The 21,196-nt window shown below is 52.3% G+C and overlaps 1 protein-coding gene and 3 non-coding genes across 4 annotated transcripts; all 4 read left to right on the forward strand.

The window, feature by feature from the left end:
* Positions 1-871: 871 nt before the first annotated feature.
* Positions 872-20,881, forward strand: RPL13 (ribosomal protein L13). The gene is made up of 6 exons (XM_075325956.1): positions 872-945; positions 2,329-2,445; positions 3,995-4,136; positions 4,608-4,781; positions 5,006-5,062; positions 20,684-20,881. The coding sequence occupies exons 2-6, from the start codon at positions 2,342-2,344 to the stop codon at positions 20,840-20,842; spliced, it is 636 nt and encodes a 211-aa protein (XP_075182071.1). The 5' UTR covers positions 872-945; positions 2,329-2,341; the 3' UTR covers positions 20,843-20,881.
* LOC142255518 (small nucleolar RNA MBII-202) lies at positions 1,734-1,815 on the forward strand. The gene has a single exon (XR_012727443.1). It is a non-coding gene; the product is annotated as a small nucleolar RNA MBII-202 (small nucleolar RNA).
* Positions 2,510-2,595, forward strand: LOC142255517 (small nucleolar RNA MBII-202). Its single transcript, XR_012727442.1, has one exon. It is a non-coding gene; the product is annotated as a small nucleolar RNA MBII-202 (small nucleolar RNA).
* LOC142255516 (small nucleolar RNA MBII-202) lies at positions 4,473-4,555 on the forward strand. Its single transcript, XR_012727441.1, has one exon. It is a non-coding gene; the product is annotated as a small nucleolar RNA MBII-202 (small nucleolar RNA).
* Positions 20,882-21,196: the final 315 nt, after the last annotated feature.

Below are 21,196 nucleotides of genomic sequence, written 5' to 3' on the forward strand. Positions count from 1 at the left end.
TGGCAGACAGGTCATGAGTCCCCTCGTTCTGTGGCTAAATTCATAGCTGTCACAATGAGAGCGTTGGCGTCCGCCTACGACGCTCCCAGGCCAAGTTATGGCCCATATTCCATGTTGGGATATTGTCCATAACTCAAGCCAGGGGTGGAGCAGTGCTCCCTGTGAGGTCACTAAGGTAGGAGGGGACCTGGATCTGCCCAGGTTGATAACCCTACTTCGGCCATTTTCCAGTGTTCTTTCGCTGGGGGCACGTGTAGGAAACATCTGTGGGAGTTCCTGGAAACCTGGTCTACAGCGCCCCCCTGTGGCCAGACGCACAAGGTAACTGATTGAACTGTGTATGCCTGTTTGTAACCCATGCTTTGATTGTAACTGTACTCTGACATATGTATATTCTGTAGATTCCCTATTGTATATATTGTAGTTTCTAGTGTGCTTTAGGCTGATTAAATTATATAATTAATCTTGAGCATTGGCGTCCGCCTACGACGCTCCCAGGCCAAGTTATGGCCATATTCCATGTTGTGGATTTTGTCCATAACTCCAGCCAGGGGTGGAGCAGTGCTCCCTCTGAGGTCACGAAGGTAGGAGGGGACCTGGATTTGTCCATCATATGTGTATAGATGTATACAGGGATATACACTCACACATCAATAGAAACTGATTTTATTGCTATTTTATGTTTTCAAACTTTATTGCTCACTAGATTCATTAACACAATCTCAGCATAAACTGTAAAGTTTCAATAAAGTTTATTTACGTTCGCTTCTCCATTATTAGTAAGGGCACGCTGCACGCTGCAGTTACTGGCGGAAGTGTACGTTCCTTACGTGTCTTTTGATTGGCCGCTGATATTCCTTACTTGTGATTGGCTGTAACGTATCATATCCCATAGTGCATCGGGAGCCTTCTTCCTTTCTTTCCGGCCATTTTCTCCCCACAGAGGTATGTTGGATGGGGCTGCGGCGGCAGATTTTACTATCCGGTGCCATCCTCGGGCTCTGCGTCACGTGAGATGGACTGGTCGGGTGGGATTTGATCCTGTGCTCCCGGTCGTTGGTGTGGAGGCCTTATTAGGGGGGAGTTTACGGTTGTTTGGCGATGTTGAGACCTCCGGTGAGGCCTGGTGACCGGAGAGCGGGCTGTACGGGGTCTGCAGGGGGGATGTTTAGGAGTCGCCTACATACAGCTGTGTGTATGTGGCTCTGCGGTTTCCTGTGACTGCAGTGGGGAGCATATTAATGGTTGCACCCAGGGTCTGGCAGCGATCATGCCGCCTCCATTACTGACCTGACATGTTTCTCATTAACCAGTTAAATGCTTTCCTGTCCTGGAGATAAGCGGCGCAGGAGCTTCTTGCAGCTGCTTATGCCCTTTCAGCATTGCTTGTAGATTGCAACTTCTCCTGGTGTCAGTTATTGGGGGTTCTGAAGGCCCATCTTGAATGGACTATCTCAGGGGGTCTTGACAGTAAACCCCCTGCCCCCCCCCCCCCCACCTAATTTTCCTGTGGAGGGGAGATGACTGTTAAAGGGTCCCCACCCCTGAAAAAAAAAGTGGTCTTCTATCCATAGACTAGTGGATAACGTGCTGATTGTATGGAGTCCAACTACCGGGACCCCCACCAGTCCCAAGACCTGGCTTCATGAATGCAAAATCTCTGATTCGCTGGGGGTCTTGGCAGTCTGATTTACCCCCCCACGAGCCCCCTGGTCCAGGTCTACGGTCAGATGATGACACATTCTCCGGAATCTCTGCAACTTCCGTGATGATTCCACATTTTAACCCCTTTTTGCTGATGACTGTAGACTGTAAATTAAAATAGAAGTGATGCGGGGGAGAAGGTTCTGAGCGCCAAGGCCCCCTGAGAACCTTTACTCTATGCAGGATGGGCCTTTCCGGAACCCCCTTGCTTGGATTGGTGGGGGTCCCAGTGGTTGGACCCCTGTGATCAGAAAGTTAGTCTCCCCTATGGGGAGGTGATAAAATATATGTAATATATATATATTTATTTTCCCTCCACGTTCTGACCATTTGAAGTTTGAGTAATAAGACACACACACACACACACCCATTTGTGTTCCTGCCCCATTTGTTTTAGCGATTGTTGAGCTTTTCTGCCCACAAACAGAAATTGATTAGTCTCTCAAAAAAAAAACAACTTTCTGGTTAACACTAATTATATAAAGGACTGTGCTGAGCTGTAATCTATTGGGTCTGTGCATATGTCCTGCACATTGCTATAAATACACGTGACTTCCATACAAAGCACTAACTCTCTTGAAAAGTTTTAAAAAAAAATGTTCCTCCTTTTTTTTTTTTTTTTAGGGATTAAGTCGCCATGGCCCCCAGCAGGAATGGCATGATCTTGAAGCCTCACTTCCACAAGGACTGGCAGCGACGAGTGGCCACCTGGTTTAACCAGCCAGCCAGAAAGATCCGCAGGTAAGTTCATTGGCAGCGCCTAGAAAGATCTGCCGGTATGTGTGGTCCAGGTCTACGGTCAGATGATGACACATTCTCCGGAATCTCTGCAACTTCCGTGATGATTCCACATTTGAACCCCTTTTTGCTGATGACTGTAGACTGCGACGTGTGAGGCAATGATCCCTCTATTTGCCAGTGTATGGGTGACGTAGAAATGCAAGATCCCTGCTTGGCATTATAGGGGTCCCTATACATTCTGTGGCTTATAGTAGGAAGTGAGTTGTCCAGTATAGGGGATGTCTAGTGATGAATGAGGAGTACCATACTCGCATGCTCTGTACTCATAACAAGCAGTTGGATGTGCGCTACTTGAGTACCTGAGTATTTTTGGAAGTCAACGGGGAGCTCTGCATTTGTCCGAAAAATGCTTGCATTCCCCATTGACTTCCAATAATACTCAGGCACCTATTTAGCACCCATCAGAGCATCCCTCTCCTCGTTGAGTACAGGGCACCCGATGATGGCAGTGCAGGCTCATCATTAGTGATGACTTCTAGCTTGGTGGACGTATGACCCCTACGACCTGCCATGATCATCAGAACAAGGCACTTTTATCCTTTTAGTATGTAGCAACGGTGCTCATGCTTGACCTCCGGGGCTGCCTGAAAAGGCTCAGGGCAGTGTCCCTAAATACTAAAGAGAATGAATGGAGCAGTGGTTGAGCATGCACACCAATGGACATAAAATTGCCCTGCTCTGTGGCTTCCAGTGGTCGGACCCCCACCCCCCCCACCCCTGTAGATCAGCTTCTCATCTTCACCAGACAACCCCTTTCACTGTAAAGGCCACGTCTCACTAAGCAACATCGCTGCTGAGGCACGACTTGCTAGCGATGTTGCTGTGTGACATCCAGCAACAACCTGACCCCTGCTGTGAGGTCGTTGGTTGTTGCTGAATGTCCTGGGCCATTTTTTAGTTGTTGCTCTCCCGCTGTGAAGCGCACATCGCTGTGTGTGACAGCGACAGAGCAACAACTGAATGTGCAGTGAGCAGGGAGCCGGCTTCTGCGGACGCTGGTAACCACGGTAAACATCGGGTAACCAAGAAGCCCTTACCTTGGTTACCCGATATTTACCTTACCAGCATCCGCCGCTCTCACGCTGCCAGTGCCGGCTCCCTGCACGTGTAGCTGGAGTACACATCGGGTAATTAACCCGATGTGTACTGTGGCTAGGAGTGCAGGGAGCCAGCGCTAAGCGGTGTGCACTGGTAACAAAGGTAAATATTGGGTTGGTTACCCGATATTTTACCTTAGTTACTAAGCGCAGCATCGCTTCCACACGTGCTGCTGGCTGGGGGCTGGTTGCTGGTGAGATCTGCCTGACAGCTCACCAGCAACCCGTGTAGCGACGCTCCAGTGATCCCTGCCAAGTCAGGTTGCTGGTGGGATCGCTGGAGCGTCGCTTAGTGTGACGGTACCTTAAGTCCTTGTATAAAGCCATGATCTGTGTTATGCCAGTACCTGTCCTTTGGTAGATTCTCACCTGTACATTTATAACCCAAACAGGCGCAAGACACGTCAGGCGAAAGCCCGTCTGATAGCTCCAAGGCCCATTGCAGGACCCGTCAGGCCCGTGGTGAGATGTCCGACCGTCCGGTATCACACAAAAGTGCGGCTTGGAAGAGGCTTCAGTCTGGAGGAACTCAAGGTGAGTTATTAACCTGGATGCCTGTAAATTTACAATCAGCCCTAAAGTGGACTCCAAGGGAGAGATGTGTCAAAACAGATGAGAAAAGTGGCGACTTATTCCACTACAGCCAATAAGATTCCACCTAGTTTGGAAAATCAAAGCAGTGGAATAATGAACTACTGAGCTATTTTTGATGCATCTTTCCGTGTGACTCCATATCTTGTGCATTGTATATGTACAGATATATCATACGACTTTGAAATGTATAGTGTAAATACGGCTCTGCTACATCAAAGTCAGCTGTGATAAAGCTTCACAGAGCAAATGATGGGCCTTATAGGGCTGACGACCGCATGATGACAAATCTCCGGAATCTCTGTATGTCTGTGATGATTCCCTTGAACCCTTTAGTCTGATGGCTGTTTGGAACGGTCATCGGACTATTTGACTTGAGTGTATATGGTTTTGTAACACCATGCTCTCCTGCAGGCTGCCGGCATCAACAAGAAGGTCGCCCGCACTATTGGGATTTCGGTGGATCATCGTCGTCGCAACAAGTCTACAGAATCCCTGCAGGCCAATGTGCAGAGGCTAAAAGAGTACCGCTCCAAACTGATCATCTTCCCACGCAAACCCTCCGCTCCCAAGAAGGGAGACAGCTCGGTAAGTGGTGTTTTATACCCATGCAAACTTCACTGTGGAGCTCATGGCAACCGCTGTTTCCAATACGGTCACCTGCCCTGCATATTACGGCAGTTTTTCATTCACATCCCTATTCCCTATAGCCTCATGTAGGCGTTAATATCTATGGTCAGAGGCTGCGTAAAACCTGCCTATATATGGTCTCTGCCGTAAAATCTTATACCAATTTTTATTTTATTTTCCAGGCTGAAGAATTGAAGATGGCCACCCAACTGAAGGGCGCAATCATGCCAATCCGCATTGTAAGTTTTTATTGTTGACTTTTGTGTATGGCTATATTTGTTGTATTTTTTTTTTTTTTTTTTTAATATATATTATATATTTTTTTTATATATGGCTAGAGCTAGATATCTATATGATGGATATGGGGGGAGGGGTGATATATAAAATATGTATAGTATAATATATAAATTTATAAATATATTATATAATATAGGCTAAGAATATAATATATTAATATAAAAAATAGAGAGGGGGAGATCTCTATCGTGTGTGTGTGTGTGTATATCTATATATCCATCTCTTTGTTTTTGTATATTACAACAAATAAAGCCATATATATTTGGCTGCATGTGAGAGATAAGAATATATATATATATATATATATATATATATATATATATATATATATATATATATATATATATATATATATATATATATATATATATATATATATATATATATATATATATATATACCGTATTTTTCGCTTTATAAGACGCACTTTTCCTCCCCAAATTTTGGGAGGAAAATGGGGGGTGCGTCTTATAAAGCGGTAGCGGGGGGGGGGGGGGTCCTGTCTGAGGCGATCGGGCGGCCGGGTACCTGTACTTGCGTGCAGCGGCAGCCGGGTACCCGTGGCTGTGTGCGGGCGGCAGCGGGTGCTGTGTGGGGTCGGCAGCCGGGTACCTGTGCTTGCATGCGGTGGCAGACGGGTACCCATGGCTGTGTGCGGGCGGCAGCCGGGTGCTGTGTGCGAGCGGCAGTCGGGTGCCCGTGCGGGCGGCGGCCGGCTGCCGCCCTCACACAGGTACCCGGCTGCCGCCCTCACACAGTTACCCCGCTGCCGCCCGCACACAGCCATGGGTACCCGGCTGCCACCGCACGCAAGCACAGGTACCCGGCGGCTTGTACGCAGGGTGGGCGGGCAGCCTGCTAGCATGGGGGCGGGCGGCTGTGCAGCTTACCAGTTGTCCGCGGTCCCACTTTCAAATGATGGCGCCGGTGGAGCTCTTGGATGAGAGCTCCATCTGCGCACGCGCTGCTCCGGGAGTCAGCGCGTGCGCAGATGGAGCCCTTGGATGAGAGCTCCATCTGCGCATGCGTCGCTCCGGGCGCCATTACTTGAATCGGGACCGCGGACACACTCCACCACTGAGCCGTCGCCGCCGCTCCCACCACTGAGCCATCGCCGCCGCTCCCACCACTGAGCCGTCGCCGCCGCTGCCACCACTGAACCGGGACCGCGGACACACTCCACCACTGAGCAGTCCCTGCCGCTGCCACCACTGAGCAGTCGCCGCCGCTCCCACCACTGAGCCGTCGCCGCCACTCCCACCACTGAACCGGGACCGCGGACACACTCCACCACTGAGCAGTCCCTGCCGCTCCCACCACTGAGCAGTTGCCGCCGCTCCCACCACTGAGCCGTCGCTGCCACTCCCACCACTGAGCCGTCGCCGCCGCTGCCACCACTGAACCGGGACCGCAGACACACTCCACCACTGAGCAGTCCCTGCCACCACTGAGCAGTCGCCACCGCCGCTGCCACCACTGAACCGGGACCGCAGACACACTCCACCACTGAGCAGTCCCTGCCACCACTGAGCAGTCGCCACCGCCGCTGCCACCACTGAACCGGGACCGCGGACACACTCCACCACTGAGCAGTCCCTGCCACCACTGAGCAGTCGCCACTGCCACCACTGAACCGGGACCGCGGACACTCACTGCACCGGCCTGCTGCACGGCTCACCCGCCACGGCTGCTGCCGCCTCCACGGACCCCACGGATCCTGCCACCGCGGACGCCACCGCGCCTGCAACCACGGACGCCACGGCACCTGCAACCAAGGACCCCGCTGCCACTGACCTGCCGCGCCTGCCAGCACAACCTGTGCCTCCTGTGACCCCGCTTCACCACCACTGCTGCCCCCCTCCGGTAAGAGAACACCGGAGTATAAGACAGACCCCATTTTTCTTTTTTTTACCTTTTTCTGTGTCTAAGTTTGGGGTGCGTCTTATATTCCGGTGCGTCTTATAAAGCGAAAAATACGGTATATATATATCTCTCTGAATGGCTGTGTTGTATATATTCTATATCTCACACACAGCCATTCTGGCATGGATATTCTTGTAGCAAGTACACCAGTCTCATCAGTTATAAGGTCAGTGGATAATGTACATTATATGGACAAAAATATTGGGAAACCTCCATATTACAAATGCAGGAATTTCCATTCTACATCCATAGGTATTAATGTGCAGTTGCTATGTTTGTAGCTATACCGGCTGTTTCTCTTCTCTTCTACAAGATTTTGGAGCTGTCTGGGAACGTTTCCCTGTCTGTGCATAAGGTCACTTGTACTAATAAGTAAACACTACAGTACTCTTAACAGGCAGATGGACATAATGCAAGTCAACGGGGAACTTCAGCATGTTTCTGGAATCTTCTGGAAAAGCATACTGAGCACCCAAGCATGATAGTGCTCGCTCATGACTAGTCATTTGAGAAGTCGGGCTCTGATGTTTGGGGAGGCCAGACTCACAATCTACATTATAACTGCTGGACACGGTCGAGTTCCAAGCTCTATGCAGCCGGTCGGGTTCTACCCCATTTCTTTCTGGAGATTGGGCACAGTCATGGGGAACAGAAAAGGATCAAAGCTACCCCCCCCCCCCACAAAGCTGGAAGTTAAAATAATTAAGATTTCTTTGTTGCTCCATTGGGAGACCCAGACAATTGGGTGTATAGGCTATGCCTCCGGAGGCCGCACAAAGTATTACACTAAAAGTGTAAAGCCCCTCCCCTTTTGCCTACACACCCCACGGGCTCCTCAGTTTTTTGCTTTGTGCGAAGGAGGCAGACATGCACGCATAGCTCCACAGCTTAGTCAGCAGCAGCTGCTGACTATGTCGGATGGAAGAAAAGAGGGCCCTTAACAGGGCCCCCAGCATGCTCCCTTCTCACCCCACTCTTGTCGGCGGTGTTGTTAAGGTTGAGGTATCCATTGCGGGTACGGAGGCTGGAGCCCACATGCTGTTTTCCTTCCCCATCCCCCTTAGGGCTCTGGGTGAAGTGGGATCCTAATCGGTCTCCAGGCACGGAGACAGTGCTCCATCCACAGCTCCTGAGGACTCTGCTGGATAGGAGCCGAGTGTCGTCAGGGACATGGCCCTGCTACTTTGAGGTACTCTGTGTCCCCGTGGGGACCGCGCACAGCAACACTCCAGCATTGCTGGGTGTGCTAGTGCACCGGGGACCGCGGCGCTGACCGCATTTGTGCCATTACACACTGCAGCGTCGCTGAGTGTGTTAGTGTATGGGGACTACCGCGCTGACCGCCGCTGCCATTGTTATCACTGCGGCGCGGCTGGGACTGTTAGTGCGCCGGGGACTTCCGCGCCGACCGCGCTTATACGGCGGCCGCGCTTATAACTCGAGTCCCCGGCTTCTGCGGCCTAGTCTCATTCTCTTCCCGCCCCCAGGCCTGCCAGTCAGGGGAAGGGCGGGACGCTGTACAGGACGGCAGCACTGAGGGCTGGAGCATGCTTTGCATACTCCCCCTTCACTGTGCACAGTGGGGCACCAGTTCCCGCACTTTCTGGGTCACGCCCACGGCTCCCTCCTCTCCTCAGGACGCCGGCAGCCATTCCTGTCAGCTCCTCTGACGCTGGAGAGGGGAGACAAGCTCTGGGAGACCCAGGCAGGGATTCTGGTGGCCACACAACCGCTTTGAGCGGCCGGTAAGCAGCACCTCAGGTGCTGGCCCCACTTGTGCAGAAGTGTACTTATAGATTATATGTTTATAGGCTATACTTTACACTGTATGGTGCACGGTTGATTTTTGGCTATATACCCTCCTGTGTTGCTCTGGGGAGACAACAGCATGGCGCCCACAAGAAGCAGGGGTGCCAAAACACAGGCTTACTATGCTGCCTGCGCCGCATGTACGACCTCGCTACCGGCAGGTTCCACTGACCCTCATTGTGTGCACTGCTCGGCCCCTGTGGCACTTTCTCAGCCGGAGCCTCTGCTAAGGGTGGCCCAGGGGGAACCACCTGCTAACACTGTCCAGGTGACAGGGACTGAGTTTACAGTTTTTACTGAAAGGCTTTCTGAGACTATGGCTAAGATACTAGAAGCTTTGCAGTCCAGACCGGTATCTCAGACCATGGGCACTGTGGAATCATTGCCCCCTGGTTCCCCTCAGTTGGAACAACAATGTTCCCCCGGGGTGTCTCATAGATCCCAGGCTGAGGTCTCTGACACGGACCGCAACCCCAGACCGCCTAAGCGAGCTCGCTGGAAAATCCCCTCGACCTCATCACATTGTTCAGGGTCTCAGAGGGAGGACTCTCTGTATGATGAAGCGGAGGTAGCTGTTCAGGATTCTGATCCTGAGGCCGCTCTCAACCTGGATACTCCTGATGGTGACGCCATAGTGAATGATCTTATCGCGTCCATCAATCAAATGTTGGATATTTCTCCCTCAGCTCCTCCAGTGGAGGAGTCGGCTTCTCAGCAGGAGAAATTCCGTTTCAGGTTCCCCAAGCGTACAACGAGTATGTTTCTGGATCACTCCGACTTCAGAGAGGCAGTCCAGAAACACCGAGTTTGTCCAGATAAGCGTTTTTCCAAGCGCCTTAAGGATACACGTTATCCCTTCCCCCCCCTGACGTGGTCAAGGGCTGGACTCAGTGTCCCAAGGTGGATCCTCCAATCTCCAGACTGGCGGCTAGATCCATAGTTGCAGTTGAAGATGGGGCTTCGCTCAAGGATGCCACTGACAGACAGATGGAGCTCTGGTTGAAATCCATCTATGAAGCTATCGGCGCGTCTTTTGCTCCAGCATTCGCAGCCGTATGGGCACTCCAAGCTATTTCAGCGGGTCAAGCGCAAATTGACGCAATCACTCGTAAGTCTGCGCCGCAAGTGGCGTCCATAACCTCTCAAACGTCGGCATTTGCGTCCTACGCTATTAATGCTTTCCTGGACTCTGCGAGCCGTACGGCGGTTGCAGCCGACAATTCGGTGGCAATACGCAGGGCCTTGTGGCTACGGGAATGGAAGGCAGATTCGGCTTCCAAAAAGTGCTTAACCGGTTTGCCATTTTCTGGCGACCGTTTGTTTGGTGAGAGATTGGATGAAATCATCAAACAATCCAAGGGAAAGGAAACATCCTTACCCCAGGCCAAACCAAAATTACCCCAACAGAGGAGGGGACAGTCGAGGTTTCGGTCCTTTCGGGGTGCGGGCAGGTCCCAATTCTCCTCGTCCAAAAGGCCTCAGAAGGATCAGAGGAACTCCGATCCATGGCGGTCTAAGTCACGCCCTAAAAAGACCGCCGGACGTGCCGCTACCAAGGCGGCTTCCTCATGACTTACGGCCTCCTCACACCGCATCCTCGGTCGGTGGCAGGCTCTCCCGCTTTTGCGACACCTGGCTGCCACAGGTAAAAGACCGTTGGGTGAGAGACATTCTGTCTCACGGTTACAGGATAGAGTTCAGCTCTCGTCCTCCGACTCGATTCTTCAGAACATCTCCGCCTCCCGAGCGAGCCGATGCTCTTCTGCAGGCGCTGGGCACTCTGAAGGCAGAAGGAGTGGTGGTCCCTGTTCCTCTTCAGCAACAGGGTCACGGTTTTTACTCCAACCTGTTTGTGGTTCCAAAGAAGGACGGGTCTTTCCGTCCGGTCCTGGACCTAAAACTGCTCAACAAACACGTAAAGACCAGGCGGTTCCGGATGGAATCCCTCCGCTCCGTCATCGCCTCAATGTCCCAAGGAGACTTCCTTGCATCGATCGATATCAAAGATGCTTATCTCCACGTACCGATTGCTCCAGAGCATCAGCGCTTCCTGCGCTTCGCCATAGGAGACGAACACCTTCAGTTCGTGGCTCTGCCGTTCGGCCTGGCGACAGCCCCACGGGTTTTCACCAAGGTCATGGCTGCAGTAGTTGCGGTCCTCCACTCTCAGGGTCACTCGGTGATCCCTTACTTAGACGATCTGCTGGTCAAGGCACCCTCTCAAGAGGCATGCCAGCACAGCCTCAACGCTACTCTGGAGACTCTCCAGAGTTTCGGGTGGATCATCAATTTTCCAAAGTCAAATCTGACACCGGCCCAATCACTGACATATCTTGGCATGGAGTTTCATACCCTCTCAGCGATAGTAAGCTTCCGCTGAACAAGCAGCGTTCACTACAGACGGGGGTGCAATCTCTCCTTCAAGGTCAGTCACACCCCTTGAGGCGCCTCATGCACTTCCTGGGGAAGATGGTGGCAGCAATGGAGGCAGTCCCTTTCGCGCAGTTTCACCTGCGTCCTCTTCAATGGGACATCCTACGCAAATGGGACAGGAAGCCGACGTCCCTCGACAGGAACGTCTCCCTCTCTCAGGCAACCAAAGCTTCCCTTCGGTGGTGGCTTCTTCCCACTTCATTATCGAAGGGGAAATCCTTCCTACCCCCATCCTGGGCGGTGGTCACGACGGACGCGAGTCTGTCAGGGTGGGGAGCGGTCTTTCTCCACCACAGGGCTCAGGGTACGTGGACCCAGCAAGAGTCCTCACTTCAGATCAATGTTCTGGAAATCAGGGCAGTGTATCTTGCCCTAAAAGCGTTCCAGCAGTGGCTGGAAGGCAAGCAGATCCGAATTCAGTCGGACAACTCCACAGCGGTGGCATACATCAACCACCAAGGCGGAACACGCAGTCGGCAAGCCTTCCAGGAAGTCCGACGGATTTTGATGTGGGTGGAAGCCACGGCCTCCACCATCTCCGCAGTTCACATCCCGGGCGTGGAAAACTGGGAAGCAGATTTTCTCAGTCGCCAGGGCATGGACGCAGGGGAATGGTCCCTTCACCCGGACGTGTTTCAGGAGATCTGTTGCCGCTGGGGGATGCCGGACGTCGACCTAATGGCGTCCCGGCACAACAACAAGGTCACGGCATTCATGGCACGTTCTCACGATCACAGAGCTCTGGCGGCAGACGCCTTAGTTCAGGATTGGTCGCAGTTTCAACTCCCTTATGTGTTTCCTCCGCTGGCACTGTTGCCCAGAGTGTTACGCAAGATCAGTGCCGACTGCCGCCGCGCCATCCTCGTCGCTCCAGACTGGCCGAGGAGGTCGTGGTACCCGGATCTGTGGCATCTCACGGTCGGCCAACCGTGGGCACTACCAGACCGACCAGACTTGCTGTCTCAAGGGCCGTTTTTCCATCTGAATTCTGCGGCCCTCAACCTGACTGTGTGGCCATTGAGTCCTGGATCCTAGCGTCTTCAGGATTATCTCAAGAGGTCATTGCCACTATGAGACAGGCTAGGAAACCAACGTCCGCCAAGATCTATCACAGGACGTGGAGGATATTCCTGTCGTGGTGCTCTGCTCAGGGTTTTTCTCCCTGGCCATTTGCCTTGCCCACTTTTCTGTCCTTTCTTCAATCCGGATTGGAAAAGGGTTTGTCGCTCGGCTCCCTTAAGGGACAAGTCTCTGCGCTCTGTGTTTTTTCAGAAGCGCCTGTCCAGACTTCCACAGGTACGCACGTTCCTGCAGGGGGTTTGTCACATCGTCCCTCCTTACAAGCGTCCGTTAGAACCCTGGGATCTGAACAGGGTTCTGATGGTTCTTCAGAAACCACCGTTCGAGCCAATGAGAGATATTTCTCTCTCACGCCTTTCGCAGAAAGTGGTTTTCCTAGTAGCAGTCACTTCACTTCGGAGAGTGTCTGAGCTAGCAGCGCTGTCATGCAAAGCTCCTTTCCTGGTGTTTCACCAGGACAAGGTGGTTCTGCGTCCGGTTCCGGAATTTCTCCCTAAGGTGGTATCCCCCTTTCATCTCAATCAGGATATCTCCTTACCCTCTTTTTGTCCTCATCCAGTTCACCAATGTGAAAAGGATTTGCACTTGTTAGATCTGGTGAGAGCACTCAGATTCTACATTTCTCGTACGGCGCCCCTGCGCCGCTCGGATGCACTCTTTGTCCTTGTCGCTGGCCAGCGTAAAGGGACACAAGCTTCCAAATCAACCCTGGCTCGGTGGATCAAGGAACCAATTCTCGAAGCTTATCGTTCCTCGGGGCTTCCGGTTCCCTCAGGGCTGAAGGCCCATTCTACCAGGGCCGTGGGAGCATCCTGGGCCTTGCGGCACCAGGCTACGGCTCAGCAGGTGTGTCAGGCAGCTACCTGGTCGAGCCTGCACACTTTCACAAAACACTTATCAGGTGCATACCTATGCTTCGGCAGATGCCAGCCTAGGTAGGCGAGTCCTTCAGGCGGCGGTTGCCCACCTGTAGGACGGAGCCGTTACGGCTCTATTATGAGGTATTATTTACCCACCCAGGGACTGCTTTTGGACGTCCCAATTGTCTGGGTCTCCCAATGGAGCGACAAAGAAGAAGGGAATTTTGTTTACTTACCGTAAATTCCTTTTCTTCTAGCTCCAATTGGGAGACCCAGCACCCGCCCCTGTTCCCTTCGGGCTGTTGTTCTTTGTGTACACATGTTGTTCATGTTGAATGGTTTCAGTTCTCCGATATTCCTTCGGATTGAATTTACTTTAAACCAGTTTATAATTTTTTTTTCCTCCTTCTTGCTTTTGCACCAAAACTGAGGAGCCCGTGGGAGCACGGGGGGTGTATAGGCAGAAGAGGAGGGGCTTTACACTTTTGGTGTAGTGCTTTGTGTGGCCTCCGGAGGCATAGCTATACACCCAATTGTCTGGGTCTCCCAATTGGAGCTAGAAGAAAAGGAATTTACGGCAAGTAAACAAAATTCCCTTCTTTAGGCCCTGTGCGCACGCTGCGGATTTTGCCGTGGAATTGCTGCAGTCATTCCCCAGCAAATCCTATGGGTTTGGAAAAAAATGATGTGCACACACTTTTTTTTTTTTTTCATGTTGTTGTTTTTTTTTTTTTTTTTTTTTTTTATACCCGCGCATTTTCCGCTGCGGAATTAATGAGCATGTCACTTCTTTTCCGCAGGTACCTGTGGTTATTGCCATATATAATGGTAAAAACCGCGGGGACCAATTTGCCGGAAATCCGCGGCAAAAACGCGGGTGCCGTTTTTTACCGAGGGTGCGGGATTCTTTCTTCGGCGCTCCATTGGGAGACCCAGACGATTGGGTGTATAGCACTGCCTCCGGAGGCCACACAAAGCAATTACACTAAAAAGTGTAAGGCCCCTCCCCTTCTGGCTATACACCCCCAGTGGGATCACTGGCTCACCAGTTTTCTGCTTTGTGCGAAGGAGGTCAGACATCCACGCATAGCTCCACTGTTTGTAGTCAGCAGTAGCTGCTGGCTATATCGGATGGAAGAAAAGAGGGCCCATATAGGGCCCCCAGCATGCTCCCTTCTCACCCGCGGTGGTGCTTGTAAGGTTGAGGTACCTATTGCTGGTACAGAGGCTGGAGCCCACATGCTGTTTTCCTTCCACATCCCCTGGAGGGCTCTGTGGAAGTGGGATCTTGCCGGCCCCCAAGCCCTGAGGCCGGGCTCCATCCACAGACCCAGAGACCCTGCTGGATTTGGAGCATGAGTACAGTCAGGGACAAGGCCCTGCATCATTCAGGTACTCGGTGTCCCCGGCAGGCACGGACACTCTCAAGGCTTGCTGAGCGTTATAGTGCGCCGGGGACAGTAGCGCTGTGCGCTGGGGTTAGGTCACTGCAGCTTTGCTGAGTGACGTTACATGTTGGGAACTACTGCGCCGACCGCTCCTGGAGCGGCGGCGCAGCTGCGACTTGTGGTGCGCCGGGGACTTTGCGCCGACCGCGCTTTTACGGCGGCGGCGCTTCTAACTTTAGCCCCCGGCTTCTGCGGCCTAGCGCCGCTTCGTTCCCGCCCCCACCCTGTCAATCAGGGTAGGGGAGAGACGCTGCTCAATTGGCAGCGCCGAGGGCTGGAGCTTTATTTACATGCTCCAGCCCTCTCACTAGGCACAGTGGGAAGCAGGCTTCCCGCTCTTCGTCTGTATACGCCCAGGGCCCGCCCCCCCCTCTCCACAAGGACGCCGGCAGCCATTACACATGCAGTCTGGCTGGGGAAAGGCAGCAGGCTCTGGGAGACCCAGACTAAAGGGATTTCGGCGACCACACACCCGCTCCTAAGCGGGCGGTAAGCAGCACTTTAGTGCTGGCCCCACTAGTGCCTCAGTGTTATATTAGTGTACTTTTTTCTTGGTACCATATATATATATATATAGTTGCACTGTAAGGTCGCTTCTTGGCTGGACACCCTGTACTGCTCTGAGGAGGCAGCAACATGTCATCCGCAAAACGCAAGGGTGCCAAGACAAAGGCTGTGTACACTGTTTGTACTGCATGTGGGGCTGATCTACCGGCAGGCTCCAATGACTCACATTGTGTGCAATGTTCAGTCCCAGTGGCACTTCGTCAGCCAGAGCCTATGGTGGCAGTGGCCCAGGCAGAGACGCCTGTGAACCCTGCCCCGGTGACGGGGACAGACTTTGCAGTTTTTGCTGATAAAATGTCTGTGACTATGACAAAAATCCTGGAGACCTTGCAGTCCAGGCCAGTTACTCAGACCATGGACACTGCTGTGTCTATGCTCTCCGGTCCCCCTCAGTTGGAACTAATCCGTACTTCAAGGGGGTCTCAAGCATCACAGGTTGAAGTCTCTGACTCAGATGACAGTCCCAGGCAGCCTAAGCGAGCTCGCTGGGAAAGACCCTCGACGTCATCACACTGCTCAGGGTCTCAGCGAGAAGAGTCTCTCTGTGATGAGACTGAGGACGGTGATCAGGATTCTAATCCTGAGGCCCCTCTCAATCTGGATGCCCCTGATGGTGACGCCATGGTTAATGACCTTATATCGGCAATTAATAGACTGTTGGATATTTCTCCCCCAGCTCCTTCAGCAGAGGAGGCAGCTGCACAGCAGGAGAAGTTCCATTTCCTGTATCCCAAGCGTAAATTAAGTGCTTTTTTGGACCACTCTGACTTCAGAGAATCGATCCAGAAACACGACGCTCATCCAGACAAGCGTTTCTCTAAACGTTCTAAGGATACCCGTTATCCTTTTCCCTCTGAGGTGGCCAAACGCTGGACCCAGTGTCCAAAGGTGGATCCCCCAATTTCCAAGCTTGCGGCTAGATCCATAGTCGCAGTAGAGGATGGCGCTTCACTTAAAGATGCCAACGACAGACAGATGGACCTTTGGTTGAAATCTGTCTATGAAGCTATCGGCGCGTCGTTTGCTCCAGCATTCGCGGCCGTGTGGGCACTCCAAGCTATTTCAGCTGGTTTAGCACAGGTGGATGCTATCATACATCCAGCAGTACCGCAGGTGGCGTCCCTAACTTCGCAAATGTCTGCGTTTGCGACCTATGCTATCAATGCTGTCCTAGAATCTACGAGCTGTACCGCTATGGCGTCCGCCAATTCTGTGGTTTTGCGCAGAGCCTTGTGGTTAAAGGACTGGAAAGCAGATGCTGGTTCCAAAAAATGCTTAACCAGCTTGCCATTATCTAGAGACAGACTGTTTGGTGAGCCATTGGCTGAAATCATAAAACAGTCCAAGGGTAAGGACTCTTCCTTACCACAGCCCAGAACAAGTAAACCTCAACAGAAAAAGTGGCAGTCGAGGTTTCGGTCCTTTCGAGGCTCGGGCAAGGCCCAATTCTCCTCGTCCAGAAGGACTCAGAAAGAACAAGGGAGCTCAGATTCCTGGCGGGCTCACTCACGCCCCAGGAAAGCAAATGGAGGAACCGCTTCCAAAGCGGCTACCTCATGACTTTCGGCCTCCTCCCTCCGCATCCTCGGTCGGTGGCAGGCTCTCCCGCTTTTGCGACATTTGGCTGTCACGGGTCAAAGACCGGTGGGTAACAGACATTTTGTCTCGCGGGTACAGAATCGAGTTCAGTTCTCGGCCTCCACTTCGGTTCTTCAGAACCTCCCCACACCCCAACCGAGCAGATGCCCTGCTGCAGGCGGTGGACTCTCTAAGAGCAGAAGGAGTCGTGATCCCTGTCCCCCCTCAGGAACGGGGGCGAGGATTTTACTCCAATCTCTTTGTGGTGCCAAAAAAGGACGGCTCGTTCCGTCCTGTTCTGGACCTAAAACTGCTCAACAAGCATGTGAACGCCAGGCGGTTCCGGATGGAATCCCTCCGCTCAGTCATTGCCTCAATGTCTCAAGGAGATTTCCTAGCATCAATAGACATCAAAGATGCTTATCTCCACGTGCCGATTGCTACAGAGCACCAACGCTTTCTACGCTTCGTGATAGGAGACGACCATCTTCAGTTCGTAGCTCTGCCATTTGGTCTGGCGACAGCCCCTCGGGTGTTCACCAAGATCATGGCGGCAGTGGTAGCAGTCTTGCACTCTCACGGACACTCTGTGATCCCTTACTTGGACGATCTACTGGTCAAGGCACCCTCTCAAGAGGCATGCCAACTCAGCCTGAATGTTGCACTGGAGACTCTCCAGGCGTTCGGGTGGATCATCAACTTCCCAAAGTCAAATCTGTCACCGACCCAATCACTAACGTATCTTGGCATGGAGTTTCATACTCTCTCAGCGATAGTGAAGCTTCCGCTGGACAAGCAGCGGTCTCTACAGACTGGGGTGCAGGCTCTCCTTCAAAGTCAGTCGCACTCCTTAAGACGGCACATGCACTTCCTCGGGAAGATGGTGGCGGCAATAGAGGCGGTTCCGTTTGCGCAGTTTCATCTGCGTCCACTTCAATGGGACATTCTCCGCCAATGGGACGGGAAGTCAACATCCCTGGACAGGAAAGTCTCCCTTTCCCAGACGGCCAAGGACTCTCTGCAGTGGTGGCTCCTTTCCACCTCATTATCACAGGGAAGATCCTTCCTACCACCGTCCTGGGCGGTGGTCACGACAGACGCGAGTCTGTCAGGGTGGGGAGCAGTGTTTCTCCACCACAGGGCTCAGGGTACGTGGACTCAGCAGGAGTCCACCCTTCAGATCAATGTTCTGGAAATCAGAGCAGTGTATCTTGCCCTACTAGCCTTCCAACAGTGGCTGGAAGGGAAGCAGATCCGAATTCAATCGGACAACTCCACAGCGGTGGCATACATCAATCACCAAGGGGGGACACGCAGTCGGCAAGCCTTCCAGGAAGTCCGGCGGATTATGATGTGGGTGGAAGCCACGGCCTCCACCATATCCGCGGTTCACATCCCCGGCGTAGAAAACTGGGAAGCAGACTTCCTCAGTCGCCAGGGCATGGACGCAGGGGAATGGTCCCTTCACCCGGACGTGTTTCAGGAAATCTGTCGCCGATGGGGAAGGCCGGACGTCGACCTAATGGCGTCCCGGCACAACAACAAGGTCCCAACCTTCATGGCACGGTCTCGCGATCAAAGAGCTCTAGCAGCAGACGCCCTAGTGCAAGATTGGTCGCAGTTCCGGCTCCCTTATGTGTTTCCACCTCTGGCACTCTTGCCCAGAGTGCTACGCAAGATCAGATCCGACTGCAGCCGCGTCATACTCGTCGCTCCAGACTGGCCGAGGAGGGCGTGGTATCCGGATCTGTGGCATCTCACGGTCGGCCAACCGTGGGCACTACCAGACCGACCAGACTTACTGTCCCAAGGGCCTTTTTTCCATCGGAATTCTGCGGCCCTGAACCTGACTGTGTGGCCATTGAGTCCTGGATCCTAGCGTCTTCAGGCTTACCCCAAGGGGTCGTTGCCACCATGAGACAGGCTAGGAAGCCCACGTCTGATAAGATCTACCACAGAACGTGGAGGATATTCTTATCCTGGTCCTCTGCTCAGGGAGTGTCTCCCTGGCCATTTGCATTGCCTACCTTTCTTTCTTTCCTGCAATCTGGGTTAGAAAAAGGTTTGTCGCTCGGCTCCCTTAAAGGACAAGTCTCGGCGCTATCCGTCTTTTTTCAGAAGCGTCTAGCACGACTTTCTAAGGTGCGCACGTTCCTACAGGGGGTTTGCCATATCGTTCCCCCATACAAGCGGCCGTTAGATCCATGGGATCTGAACAGGGTACTAGTTGCCCTCCAGAAGCCGCCCTTCGAGCCTCTGAGGGAGGTTTCACTTTCTAGACTATCACAGAAAGTGGCTTTTCTGGTAGCGATCACATCTCTTCGGAGAGTGTCTGAGCTAGCAGCGCTGTCTTCCAAGGCTCCCTTCCTGGTCTTCCACCAGGACAAGGTAGTGCTGCGCCCCATTCAGGAGTTTCTCCCTAAGGTGGTATCCTCTTTTCATCTTAATCAGGATATCTCTTTGCCTTCGTTTTGTCCTCATCCAGTTCATCGGTATGAGAAGGATTTACATTTGTTAGATCTGGTGAGAGCACTCAGAATCTACATTTCCCGCACGGCGCCCCTGCGCCGTTCGGATGCACTCTTTGTCCTTGTCGCTGGTAAGCGCAAAGGGTCGCAGGCTTCTAAGGCCACCCTGGCTCGATGGATCAAAGAACCAATTCTTGAAGCCTACCGTTCTGCTGGGCTTCCGGTTCCATCAGGGCTGAAGGCCCATTCTACCAGAGCCGTGGGTGCGTCCTGGGCATTGCGACACCAGGCTACGGCTCAACAGGTGTGCCAGGCAGCTACCTGGTCGAGTCTGCACACTTTCACCAAACATTATCAGGTGCATACCTATGCTTCGGCGGACGCCAGCCTAGGTAGAAGAGTCCTGCAGGCGGCAGTTGCCTCCCCGTAGGGGAGGGCTGTCTTCGCAGCTCTAACATGAGGTATTTCTTTACCCACCCAGGGACAGCTTTTGGACGTCCCAATCGTCTGGGTCTCCCAATGGAGCGCCGAAGAAGAAGGGAATTTTGTTACTTACCGTAAATTCCTTTTCTTCTAGCTCCTATTGGGAGACCCAGCACCCGCCCTGTTGTCCTTCGGGACTTTTGGTTGTTTTTCGGGTACACATGTTGTTCATGTTGAACGGTTTTCAGTTCTCCGACGTTACTTCGGAGTGAATTTGTTTAAACCAGTTATTGGCTTTCCTCCTTCTTGCTTTTGCACTAAAACTGGTGAGCCAGTGATCCCACTGGGGGTGTATAGCCAGAAGGGGAGGGGCCTTACACTTTTTAGTGTAATTGCTTTGTGTGGCCTCCGGAGGCAGTGCTATACACCCAATCGTCTGGGTCTCCCAATAGGAGCTAGAAGAAAAGGAATTTACGGTAAGTAACAAAATTCCCTTCTTCAGAGGGTCCGGTTTTTTTCTTAAGAAAAAGGCACTTTCTAGTGCGCACATGGCCTTAATTTTGGGCGGTACGGTGGCTCAGTGGTTAGCACTGCAGTCTTGCAGCGCTGGGTCCTGGGTTCTAGTCCCACTAAGGACACCATCTGCAAGGAGTTTATATGTTCTCCCCGTGTTTGCGTGGGTTTCCTCCGGGTTCTCCGGTTTCCTCCCACACTCCAAAAACATACAGATAGGGACTCTAGATTGGCAACACTGTCCCCATTGGGGCTCACAATGTATAGCGCTGTGGAATTAATAGCGCTATATAAATAAAATTATTATTATTATTATTATTAATTCTGAGCGTTTTGGGTAGATCGCTGATTGATCAGAGATTCCTTCGCAGTTTGTAGCACCGTGTATTATGGGCTTCACAAATCTCCTTGGTCCGTGCACGGTTTTGGGGGTTTCACCATCTGTTTTCCCTTTTTTCTAGGTCTACAAGAGAGAAAAACCAAGAGTCATCACAGAGGAAGAGAAGAACTTCAAAGCCTTTGCCAGTCTGCGTATGGCTCGTGCCAACGCCCGGCTCTTCGGCATCCGGGCCAAGAAAGCCAAGGAGGCGGCAGAACAAGACATGGAGAAGAAGAAATAAAACCTTCACGAGAACTGTTAATAAAACAACATTCTGTAATTCTGTCCTTGAGTTGTTCATATCGGTCTCTTGCCGGGAGTCACAAGAAGTTCATATTTTTGGGATGTATTCCCAGTGCATTTATTTCTAGGAGGGGAAAAAAATAAAGGCCTGGATGACATATCCCAAGTTTTTATCCGAGGGATCTGTGTGCTGAAATTTTGAGCATATGCGCCCTTTTGTTTTTGTTTGGATCTCTGACTTTGGGTTCCTTTCCACTTGTGATTTGCACGGGCGAGTGCAAGCCGATAAACATCATCAGATTGCTCTCACTCTAGTGCAAAATTATGGGGCAGTGTCCACCTGTGATTGACT

This window comes from Anomaloglossus baeobatrachus, chromosome 10 (genome assembly GCF_048569485.1).
Source record: "Anomaloglossus baeobatrachus isolate aAnoBae1 chromosome 10, aAnoBae1.hap1, whole genome shotgun sequence".
Lineage (NCBI taxonomy): Eukaryota > Metazoa > Chordata > Amphibia > Anura > Aromobatidae > Anomaloglossus > Anomaloglossus baeobatrachus.